Source organism: Durio zibethinus, chromosome 22 (assembly GCF_047325235.1).
Source record: "Durio zibethinus cultivar Kanyao isolate XHJ-2024 chromosome 22, ASM4732523v1, whole genome shotgun sequence".
NCBI classification, from domain to species: domain Eukaryota; kingdom Viridiplantae; phylum Streptophyta; class Magnoliopsida; order Malvales; family Malvaceae; genus Durio; species Durio zibethinus.
The window spans coordinates 16,763,022-16,775,674 of NC_143183.1; the positions used below are offsets into that span (position 1 = coordinate 16,763,022).

Here is a 12,653-nt window from a genome sequence, read left to right on the forward strand (position 1 = left end):
TAATGGCCAAGTTTTGGTTAGAATTAGCCCCCAATGGTCCCACTAACCACTTGGTGAATGAATTAATAAATTGTAGTTGACCCGAAATTTCAAACCAAATTTGGCCCACTCACCAAACTGGGTAGACTAAACGCAGACACACTCTCTATGACCTATGACGATACATTATTAAAAAGAAGTCATGGATTATGCTTTTTTTTTTTAAGTAGTCTATATGAATTTAACATTGGTGGACCGTCGTTGGTCGTTGATGCATAACAGGTCATGACTCTAAAAGCTTTAACAACTCTTAGCATGTATATATAGGGTTGGATTGTTGCTGAAGAATAAAGAGGCTTTGGCCCCAAGGTTTGACAATCCTTAGCTTAATTTAATTTTTGAATTGGGCATGAATAGAACCCATGTGCGTAATTTTTATGGTGGAGCTTTCGGTTAAATGCATATTTTTATGTTAAATAAATATTAAATACAGTAAATAATTAATAAAGACATGCATTAATTTTTTAATGTAAATTTAAAAGATCCAAAGTTTAAATCTTATTATTTACAAAATATTTTTGAATAATTAAATAAAAAATTAACATCCAAAATCGATTCAAAACATGCAGTTTAATACAATTTTTTTTTATATATAATAGGCAATAGCTTATGAGAAAAGAAAAGGAAATTTTGGTTTGAAATCAATATTTTATTTTTTTAAGAACTCCTTAGCATTACCAATTCGTTGAATTGGTCTTTTTTTAATCAATGGAGAAAATATTTTGAATTTAATGTATTTAATATTAAAATTTAAGTTTTTATTGAATTAAAGTTTTATAATTTTTAATTGTCAAAAAATAAAAATAATTTTAAATATAAGAAAATAAACATTTTAAATGTTAAAAATATATAATTTTAAAATATTAAAAAAATAAAAAAGGACAGATGGAATATATTTTTAAGCTGGATGAAGTGGATCTCCAACTTAAAAATTTTTGTCCGAAGATTTAATTAGCGATCCGCCCGTAGACCTGGGTGATTGTCTGTTCCGTGTATAGATGTAACTTTCCCTATCCATCATTAGTCAATGAATGCTTCTTTTACATTCACATTGAAATATTCAATCTTTTCGTATTCAATTTTAACAAAAAATTTTTATACAAATTATCATAATTTAAATTTTATTATTAAATATTTTATCAATAAATTAACACAACTATTTGGCATAGAAATTTCGCCTTTAAACTTCACATTGACCTCGTCAACTATGAACAAATTCAACACGTTTCGTCTCTGTCAACATTAATGCATCACAAGTTGTAAATTGAAAACTAACAAATTGTTAAGAAAAAAAAGAAATTTCATTGAAGATTGCATATAAAGTTAGCTGTAAAATAGCTAAGACAGCCTCGCACAACCAAATGGATCCTTCATCTCTAAATGTAGAGACTGCCACCTACATGGACGTTGATTTGTACAAAGCTGCCGTTGATGGCAAAATTGAAGCATTTAATGATTACAAAGGCCGTCTTGATCGCATTGTCACCCCAAATCAAAACACAGTCCTCCATGTTTACTTGGCAAACCGAAGGCACAAGGCTAGAGTTTTTCATATCATTTACTTCTTTTATTACAGATACCGAGCTTTGACTTTGAGATCCACCGAATTCGTCGAACACCTTCTTAACCAGTGCCCATCATTGCTACTACAAGCCAATGCAAAAGGTGAAGTTCCGCTGCACATTGAAGCCAGATACGGGCATCGTCCTACTGTGAAATTGCTTTTGGAACGCGCTAAATTTGCTCAACAAGGACACCTAGAGAATGGGATAGAAACGGCCAAGGAAATGCTGAGAACAAGAGATAATAAGGAAGAAAATACTCCTCTGCATATTGCAGCTCGATATGGCCATCTTGAAGTGGTGCGAGCATTAGTCGAAGCGGACCCTGATTTTGTATACCCTGCAAATAAATATGGTGAGACTCCACTTTACATAGCGGCTAGGAGAGGATATCATCATTTGGTGGCTGAGATGTTAACTAAATGCAAATCGGTGGCTCATGCTGGCCCTAAAGGTACGACCGCTTTGCATGCGGCGGTCATGGCAAATGATATAGGTAAGTTTACTATTGAATTATTGATCTTTTCCTATATTAATTATTACATTAAATTTTTTATTTAATATTGTCGAAAATTGAATTTTGCTTACTAAAATTTTAAATTTAACTGATAGACAGCATAATTGTTAGTTAAATATATAAAATATTTAATGATCTATAACATTACATTAGTTAACAAGATTTGAGCACAATTATATATAAAATGAGAAATTTTAAAGGGAGGAGTTTTTAATAATTATGCGTTTTTATTGTGGAGATAAAATATTAATTCTAATATTATATTTTATCAATGAGTATACAAAAAAATTCAATACTGTAAATTATTCAGACAAATAATTAAACGACCGAGACAAAGTATCATTTTGTTAAATGTACTAGAGCATACTTATATGGGCAAGAATCCCATGAAATAAAAATTAATATGTTTTCAAGATTATGCTAATTAATCATTGACAAGTAATCTAGTTATAATTTTATGTTAAAGTAATCACAGGCAATAAATCTAATAATTTCAGCTTAAAGTACCCGCGGGCTACGACCTAGTCTTCTATCTTGCGCTGGTGCCCACAGCTGAAAAATACACCCAAGTACTTGCAAAGTGCAAGCTACTTTTCCTCGATCGACCTCCAGACCAGACTACTCATGTAGCTGTCAATTTGGTAGCCCAGAATTATTCCTTATTTTGTTGCTAAACAATACAAGATGGCCATCTATGGTGCAGGCCATATACTATAGCATGCTGCCAATGCAATGGTATATGATTTTCAGCCACATCAAACTATGGCAATCTACCTTCTCGTGTTTATATCTGATCTGATGGCCTTCAAGTGCTAGTTGTTAGGCTAAAAGCTTCCAATCCAATTACATCAGTGGAAACGAAATCAAATAATAAATCAAACACACAAGAGACAATAATTTAACGTGGTTCAGTCCAATCAACCTACGTCCACGAATGAGAAGCAAGATCCACTAGTTGTAAAAAATTACAAACATACATCAAATCATCAACCTCACTCAACAATTAATACTCATAAGACACTCTCAATCTCTTCAAGTCTTATGAAGTATTCTCAACTCAAACAAATACAAACCCAAACCCTTGTGCATTCTTTCACATAACCAAACACATGCACATATGCTCCCATACATCATACTTATGTGGACCCTCTCAGTCTCTTTTAGTCCACTCACAAATAAACATACACACCCATAAGACGTAGAGCCTCAATACTCCTATGAGGTGTTTATCCCACAAAACCCTACAACTCTTTTACATCTTTTTCTCATAGCTAACCCTATAGAGACTTCACCTATTTATAATCATACAAACTTGCCCATTAAGAATCTCTCTCCTCTTAGAATTTTTCTTCTGTAAGTCAAATTTGCTTATTAAGAATCCCTTTCCTTTTAGAATTCTTCTTTTGCAAGTCAAACTTACCTATTAAGAATCTTCTTTATCTTAGAATTTTTTTTTGTAAGTCTTCTTGTCCATCAAGCAATATCTGACAAATCTCAAATAAATCTCTAACAAATCCCAAATAAATCTCTTATAGGATTTGAGTCAATATTCCCAACAATCTCCGCATTGACTTAAATTTCATCAATCATCTGTCTTCATGCTAGATATGCTTGGCTCCACCTGTAATAAAAGTCTCACAATCATCTTCTCTTATGTGTCTTAACGCTTCATACAAACAGATCTTCAATCCTCAAAACTTGAACCCAAACTCTTCTCTTGAATCGAGCTCCTCTAAGCTTACATCTGCCCATGTCTCAAACCAATCTCTTCCCATATCTCGAACTGTCAACTCTTCTCATGTTTCGAATCATCAGCTCTTCCCACATCTCGTACATTTGACTTTTTTCACGTTTCAAACTTTTAGCTTTGATACCACTTGTTGGGGAACACCATAGCTCTGATACCATTTGTTGGGCTAAAAACCTCCAATCCAATCACACCAACGAAAGCGAAATCAAATAATAAATTAAACACACAAGAGACAATAATTTAACGTGGTTCTATCCAATCAACCTACGTCCACGGATGAGAAAAAAGATCCACTAGTTGTAAAAAATTACAAACATATAACAAATCATTAACGTCACTCAACAATTAATACTTATAAGACACTCTCAATCTCCTCTAGTCCTATTGAGTATTTTCAACTCAAACAAACACAAACTCAAACTCAAACCCTTGTGCACTCTTTCAACATAACCAAACACATACTTATATGCTCCCATACATCATACCTATGTAAACCCTCTCAGTCTCCTCTAATCCACTCATAAATAAACATACACACCCATAAGACGTAGAGCCTTAATACTCCTAGGGGTGTCTATCCTATAAAACCCTATAACTCTCTTACATCTTTTTCTCATATCTAACCCTGTAGAGACTTCACCTATTTATAACCATACAAACTTGCCCATTAAAAATCTCTCTCCTCTTAGAATTCTTCTTTTGTAAGTCAAACTTACCTATTAAGAATCTTTTTTCTTTTAGAATTCTTCTTTTGCAAGTCTAATTTACCTATTAAGAATCTTCTTTATCTTAGAATTCTTCTTTTGCAAGTCTCTTTGTCCATCAAGCAATATCTGACAAATCTCAAATAAATCTCTACCAAATCACAAACAAATCTCTTATTTAATTTGAGTCAATATTCCCAACAATCTCCACCTTGACTCAAATTTTATCAATCATCTATCTTCATGCTAGATATGCTTGGCTCCACCTGTAATAAAAATCTCACAATCATCTTCTCTTATGTGTCTTAACACTTCATATTGATCTTCAATCCTCAAAACTTGAACTCAAACTCTTCTCTTGAATTGAGCTCTTCTAAGCTTACTTCTTCCCATGTCTCAAACAAAGCTTTTCCCATATCTCGAACTGTCAACTCTTCCCATGTCTCGAATCATCAACTCTTTCCACATCTCGAACATTTGACTCTTCCCACGTTTCAAACTTTTAGCTTTGATAACACTTGTTGGGGAACGCCACAGCTTTGATACCATTTGTTGGGCTAAAAGCCTCTAATTTAATCACACCAACAGAAGTGAAATCAAATAATAAATCAAACACATAAGAGATAATAATTTAATATGCTTTGGTCCAATCAACCTACATTCACGGATGAGAAACAAGATCTACTAGTTATAGAAAATTACAAATATACATCAAATCATCAACCTCACTCAACAATTAATACTCATAAGACACTATCAATCTCTTCTAGTCCTATAGAGTATTCTTAACTCAAACAAACACAAACCCAAACTTTTGTGCACTCTTTCAACATAACCAAACACATACCCATATGTTCCCATACATCATCCCTATGTAGACCCTCTCAGTCTCCTCTAATCCACTCACAAACAAACATACACACCCATAAGACATAGAGCCCCAATACTCCATGGGATGTCTATCCCATAAAATCTTACAACTCTCTTACATCTTTTTCTCATACCTAACCCTGTAGAGATTTACCTATTTATAACCATACAAACTTACCCATTAAAAATCTTTCTCCTCTTAGAATCTTTCTCTTCATGTAAGTCAAACTTACCTATTAAGAATCTCTTTTCATTTAGAATTATTCTTTTGTAAGTCAAACTTACCTACTAAGAATTCTCTTTATCTTAAAATTTTTCTTTTGCAAGTCTTCTTGTCCATCAAGCAATATCTAACAAATCTTAAACAAATCTTTAACAAATCCCAAACAAATCTCTTATAGGATTTGAGTCAATATTCCCAACAATCTTCATATTGACTCAAATTTCATCAATCATCTGTCTTCATGCTAGATATGCTTGGCTCCACCTGAAATAAAAAGTCTCACAATCATCTTCTCTTATGTGTCTTAACGCTTCATACAAACTGATCTTTAATCCTCAAAACTTGAACTCAAACTCTTCTCTTGAATTGAGCTCCTCTAAGCTTACTTCTTCATATGTCTTAAACCAATCTCTTCTCATATCTCGAACTATCAACTCTTTTCATGTCTCGAATCATCAGCTCTTCCCATATCTCGAACATTTAACTTTTCTCATGTTTCAAACTTTTAACTTTGATATCACTTGTTAGGGAACACCACAGCTCTGATACCATTTGTTGGGCTAAAGGCTTCTAATCCAATCACACCAGTGAAAGTGAAATTAAACAATAAATCAAACACACAAGAGATAATAATTTAACATGGTTCGATCCAATCAATCTACGTCCACGGATGAGAAACAAGATCCACTAGTTATAAAAAATTACAAATATACATCAAATCATCAACCTCACTCAACAATTAATACCATAAGACACTCTCAATCTCCTCTAGTCCTATGGAGTATTCTCAACTCAAACAAACACAAACTCAAACCCTTGTGTACTCTTTCAATATAACCAAATACATACCCATATGCTCCCATACATCATACATTTATGGACCCTCTCAATCTCCTTTAGTCCAGTCACAAACCAACATACACACCCATAAGACATAGAGCTCCAATACTCGTATGTGGTGTCTATCCCACAAAATCCTATAACTCTTTTACATATTTTTCTCATACATAACCCTATAGAGACTTTACCTATTTATAACCATAAAAACTTGTCCATTAAGAATCCCTTTCCTCTTAGAATTCTTCTCTTGTAAGTCAAATTTACCTATTAAGAATATTTTTCTTTTTAAAATTCTTCTTTTGCAAGTCAAACTTACTTATTAAGAATTCTCTTTATCTTAGAATTCTTCTTTTACAAGTCTTTTTATCCATCAAGCAATATCTGACAAATCTCAAACAAATCTCTCACAAATCTCAAATAAATCTCTTATAAGATTTGAGTCAATATTTTCAACAATCTCCACCTTGACTCAAATTTCATCAATCATATGTCTTTATGCTAGATATGCTTAGCTTCACCTACAATAAATGTCTCACAATCATCTTCTCTTATGTGTCTTAATGTTTCATACAAACTGATCTTTAATCCTCAAAACTTAAACTCAAAGTTTTTTTTTAAATCGAGCTCCTCTAAGCTTACTTCTTCTCATGTCTTAAACCAAGCTCTTCTCATATCTCAAACTGTCAACTCTTTCCATGTCTTGAATCATCAGCTCTTCCCACATCTTGAACATTTGACTCTTCCCACGTTTTAAACTTTTAGCTTTGATACCACTTGTTGAGAAACACCACAGTTCTGATACCATTTGTTGGGCTAAAAGCCTCAAATCCAATCACACTAGCGAAAGCGAAATCAAACAATAAATTAAACACACAAGAAATAATAATTTAACATGGTTCGATCCAATCAACCTACATCCATAGATGAGAAATAAGACCCACTAGTTATAAAAAATTACAAACATATATCAAATCATCAATCTTACTTAACAATTAATACTCATAAGACACTCTCAATCTCCTCTAATCTTATGGAATATTCTCAACTCAAATAAACATAAACCCAAACCTTGTGCACTCTTTCAACATAACTAAACACATACCCATATGCTCTCATATATCATACCTATGTGGACCCTCTCAGTCTACTCTAATCCACTCAGAAACAAACATACACACCCATAAGACGTAGAGTCTCAATACTCCTATGAGGTGTCTATCCCATAAAATCTTACAACTCTCTTACATCTTTTTTTCATACTTGACTCTGTAAAAACTTCACCTATTTATAACCATACAAACTTACCCATTAAGAATCTCTCTCCTCTTAAAATTCTTCTCCTATAAGTCAAACTTACCTATTAAAAATCTTTTTTATCTTAGAATTCTTCTTTTGCAAGTCTTCTTGTCCATCAAGCAATATCTGACAAATCTCAAACAAATCTCTAGCAAATCACAAACAAATCTCTTATAAGATTTGAGTCAATATTCTCAACAATCCACCTTGACTTAAATTTCATCTATCATTTATCTTCATGCTAGATATGCTTGACTCTACCTATAATAAAAGTCTCACAATCATCTTCTCTTATGTTTCTTAACGCTTCATACAAATTTATCTTCAATCTTTAAAACTTGAACTCGAACTCTTCTCTTAAATCGAGCTCCTCTAAGCTTACTTCTTTTCATGTCTCAAACTAAGCTCTTTCCATATCTCGAACTATCAACTCCTTTCATGTCTCGAATCATCAGTTCTTCCTATATCTCAAATATTTGAATCTTCTCACGTTTCAAACTTTTAGCTTTGATACCACTTATTGGGGAATACCACAGCTCTGATACCATTTGTTGGGCTAAAAACCTCCAATCTAATCACACCAACGAAAACGAAATCAAACAATAAATCAAACACACAAGAGACAATAATTTAACGTGGTTCGATCCAATCAACTTATGTCCACAGATGAGAAACAAGATCCACTAGTTGTAAAAAATTACAAACATATATCAAATCATCAATCTCACTCAATAATTAATACTCATAAGACACTTTCAATCTCCTCTAATCTTATGGAGTATTCTCAACTTAAATAAACACAAACTTAAACCCTTGTGCACTCTTTCAACATAATCAAACTATACCCATATGCTCCCATACATCATACCTATGTGAACCCTCTCAATCTCCTCTAGTCCACTCACAAACAAATATACATACCCATAAGACGTAGAGCCCCAATACTCCTATAGGGTGTCTATCTCATAAAATCCTACAACTCTCTTAGATCTTTTTCTCATACCTAATCCTGTAAAGATTACACCTATTTATAACCATACAAACTTGCCTATTAAGAATCTTTCTCCTTTTAGAATTCTTCTTCTATAAGTCAAACTTGCCTATTAAGAATCCCTTTCCTTTTAGAATTTTTTTTTTGCAAGTCAAACTTACCTATTAAGAATCCTCTTTATCTTAGAATTCTTCTTTTGTAAGTCTTCTTGTCCATCAAGCAATATCTGACAAATCTCAAACAAATCACAAATAAATCTCTTATTTAATTTGAGTCAATATTCCCAACAATCTCTACCTTGACTCAAATTTCATCAATCATCTGTCTTCATGCTAGATATGCTTGGCTCCACCTGCAATAAAAGTCTCACAATCATATTCTCTTATGTGTCTTAACACTTCATCCAAATTGATCTTCAATCCTCAAAACTTGAACTTAAACTTTTCTCTTGAATCGAGCTCCTCTAAGCTTACTTCTTCCCATGTCTCAAACAAAGCTCTTCCTATATCTCGAACTGTCAACTCTTCCCATGTCTCGAATCATCAGCTCTTTCCATATCTCGAACATTTGACTCTTTTCACGTTTTAAACTTTTAGCTTTGATACTACTTGTTGGGGAACACCACAGCTTTGATACCATTTGTTGGGCTAAAAGCCTCTAATTTAATCACATCAACGGAAGTGAAATCAAATAATAAATCAAGCACACAAGAGACAATAATTTAATGTGGTTCGATCCAATCAACCTACGTTCATGGATGAGAAACAAGATCCACTAGTTGTAAAAAATTACAAACATACATCAAATCATCAATCTCACTCAACAATTAATACTTATAAGCACTCTCAATCTCCTTTAGTCCTATGAAGTATTCTCAACTCAAACAAACAAAAACCCAAACTCTTGTGCACGCTTTCAACATAACCAAACACATACCCATATGCTCTCATACATCATACTTATGTGGACCTTTTCAGTCTCTTTTAGTCCATTCTCAAATAAACATACACACACATAAGACGTAAAGCTCCAATACTCTTATGGGATGTCTATCTCATAAAACCCTACAACTCTCTTACATATTTTTCTCATACCTAACCCTATAGAGACTTCACCTATTTATAACCATACAAACTTGCCCATTAAGAATCCCTCTCCTCTTAGAATTCTTCTCCTATAAGTCAAACTTGCCTATTAAGAATCCCTTTCCTTTTAGAATTTTTCTTTTGTAAGTCAAACTTATTTATTAAGAATCCTCTTTATCTTAGAATTATTCTTTTGTAAGCTTCTTATCCATCAAGCAATATCTGACAAATCTCAAATAAATCTCTAATAAATCCCAAACAAATCTCTTATAAGATTTGAGTCCATATTCCTAACACTAGCATCTTGTTGGGAAAAACAACACCCACGCGTAGCAACCACACACAAAATAACAAGCTCAAATCAAGAATAAAACACACAAATATATTTGGTTCGGCCCAACTCAAAATGGCCTACTCCAAACCTAATCCACTATCAAATAAATCTTTATAATTGTGAGACTTGTAGAATAAGAAAAGTCTCCTAAAAATCCTTACTCAAAACTTAACCCCAAACCCAATTACACCCTTTAATAGCCTACTTACTTAGCTATTCTCTTGGTGTCTAACTCTCTGGGATTACTAAACTAAAATCAAAACATCTTATTTATAAGGGTGAAACCCTTTATACCTTTATTAAACTCCCGATGTGGGATACAAGACAAACTCAAACTCACTTAACTTTCGATGTGGGATTCTGAAATTCACGGCAAATCCCAACACATCTGGCTGTAGAGCAAAATTCAACCAAACTTCTCTCCCATTATGATGTTGAATAAAGGAAAAGACAATTGGTCTAAGCTTCAATAGTTTCTGCCAACTCAAACTTCTTTGCAGAGAATTAAGAGACTTACCATAATTAATTAAGCAAATCAAACTATATAGTGGCCTTGGGGATATTGTACACAAGAATTTCTTCTTCATTTGTGTTATTGACCTTGAAAATTGTTCACTAATAGAGTTTCCTTTTCGTTTTTTTATTCCGGGTTTTAGAGACGGTAAGGATAATACTAAAGATGAAAAAGATTTTGGCAAGCGAAACAGACGACAATGGTCGGAGTCCACTTCACTTTGCTGCACATTTAGGTTATCGTTCAATTGTGAAACAAATATTAGAATGCGACAAATCTACTGCCTACATAGCCGACTTCGAGGGAAAGATGACCGCTCTTCACGTGGCCGCAAGGCAAAGCCGTGCATCAATAATGAAAGAGATTATCCGCCATTGTCCAGATTGTTGTGAACTAGTGGACAAAAGAGGCTGGAATTTTCTGCACTTTGCTGCGGTTACTCTATATGGTCTTCCACTGCGTCAATTCTTTGGAGATGATATTGGTATCAGATATGTATCAATGGAAAATCTTTTAAGTCAGAAGGATGAACATGGCAACACGCCTCTCCAACTGCTCGTAACTTCTCGCCCTAATCGGTATGGAACTGCTATGATGTGTACAAATGATAAACTGGAACTTGGCAAGGAAAATCTTACTATGAAAGAGGAGGTAAGTCCTCTGTCCATCCTACTAATTGCATTGTGGACATTTACCTTAGTATGGCTTAATTACATTTGAAGATTTTATTTAACATTAAAATATAACATTATCAATAACATTAGTATTCAGTTTCTGATACATGTATAACATTGATTTTTATGCAATCAATGTGACAACAAAACTTTTTTTTTTTTTTTAAGGAAAGATCTGGACGAAGTTATTTATGTAAAATTTGTAAATTTTTTTATTAAAAAAAATTAAATAAAAACAATATGGATAGATTGAATCATCTGGTTACATAGATCAAATTTCTTGTCTATCTAATATTTGCTTTCCTTGAAATAATAATGAAGCTTGCTTGCAGGAACAAATTTTGAATTTGTTGGCAGAGCTTGGTAGTGGAGAGGTGGCAGGGGTACCGTTTCGTCCCATACGACTGCATAGGAGGGCTCCGTTTGGTTTCGAGAAAGCAACAGAGTCACATTTAGTAGTGGCGGCGCTAATAGCAACAGTAACCTTTGCTGCAGCATTCACCATACCCGGCGGCTACAAAACTGAAAAAGGCGTAGATGAGGGCACTGCTATCCTAATTCGTAATGCAGCTTTTAATATGTTTGTTATCTCCGATGCCATAGCCTTGGTTTCCTCTCTTTTAGCTGTCCTCTTCCACTTTCTTATGGCACGGCCTGGATCTCAAAAGTCATTTGCTGAATATCCCTACGCCTATGGATGCACTCTCTTTGCAGTTGGAGCAATGGTGATAGCTTTCATTACAGGTGCATTTGCGGTCTTAGAACCTTCCTTGGGGCTTGGTATTATCACTTGTCTCATTGGCTCAAGCTTCTTTCTGGTTGCCCTTTGTGTGGATAGATCATTTGCTTTGTTGGATGTGTTTTAATTTGGCATGATGAGTGACGCATGCCCATATTAGTTTGTTAACATAAATTTGTTGTTAATAATACTTGCCTTGAAGATATCTTTTATTTTAGTAAATTAAATATAAGAGTTATTATATGATACATTGTAAGTAGAGTTTTTTAACTTCACAAATGGAATTGAAAAATTGACACATATTTCATTTTTTTTAAAATAAAATTTTACATTATTTTTAATATACCTAAAGATTATGTGCTATCCTGCTAATTTCATTCAAGAAATCTAAAAAATTTTACTATTAATATATCAGATAATTTCTTAAATAATTTTTCTAAATATGTTTCCATGTGAATCTTATTGCCTCTGTTGTCTCCACTTTCTCTGTTGTCTTATTGAATTTCATCTACCTG

The 12,653-nt window shown here is 33.4% G+C and overlaps 1 protein-coding gene across 1 annotated transcript; it reads left to right on the forward strand.

The window, feature by feature from the left end:
• The first annotated feature begins 1,322 nt into the window (after nt 1-1,322).
• On the forward strand, nt 1,323-12,384 carry LOC111306685 (protein ACCELERATED CELL DEATH 6-like). Its single transcript, XM_022904490.2, has 3 exons — nt 1,323-2,097; nt 10,868-11,376; nt 11,732-12,384. The coding sequence occupies exons 1-3, from the start codon at nt 1,401-1,403 to the stop codon at nt 12,263-12,265; spliced, it is 1,740 nt and encodes a 579-aa protein (XP_022760225.2). The 5' UTR covers nt 1,323-1,400; the 3' UTR covers nt 12,266-12,384.
• The last annotated feature ends 269 nt before the right edge of the window (nt 12,385-12,653 follow it).

Bases quoted from the DNA above. Each gene is read 5' to 3' on its own strand.
- LOC111306685 (XM_022904490.2), top strand. From the start codon at position 1,401: ATGGATCCTTCATCTCTAAATGTAGAGACTGCCACCTACATGGACGTT. The intron at 2,098-10,867 runs GTAAGTTTACTA...TCCGGGTTTTAG, and splicing joins GGTCATGGCAAATGATATAG to AGACGGTAAGGATAATACTA. The intron at 11,377-11,731 runs GTAAGTCCTCTG...GCTTGCTTGCAG, and splicing joins ATCTTACTATGAAAGAGGAG to GAACAAATTTTGAATTTGTT.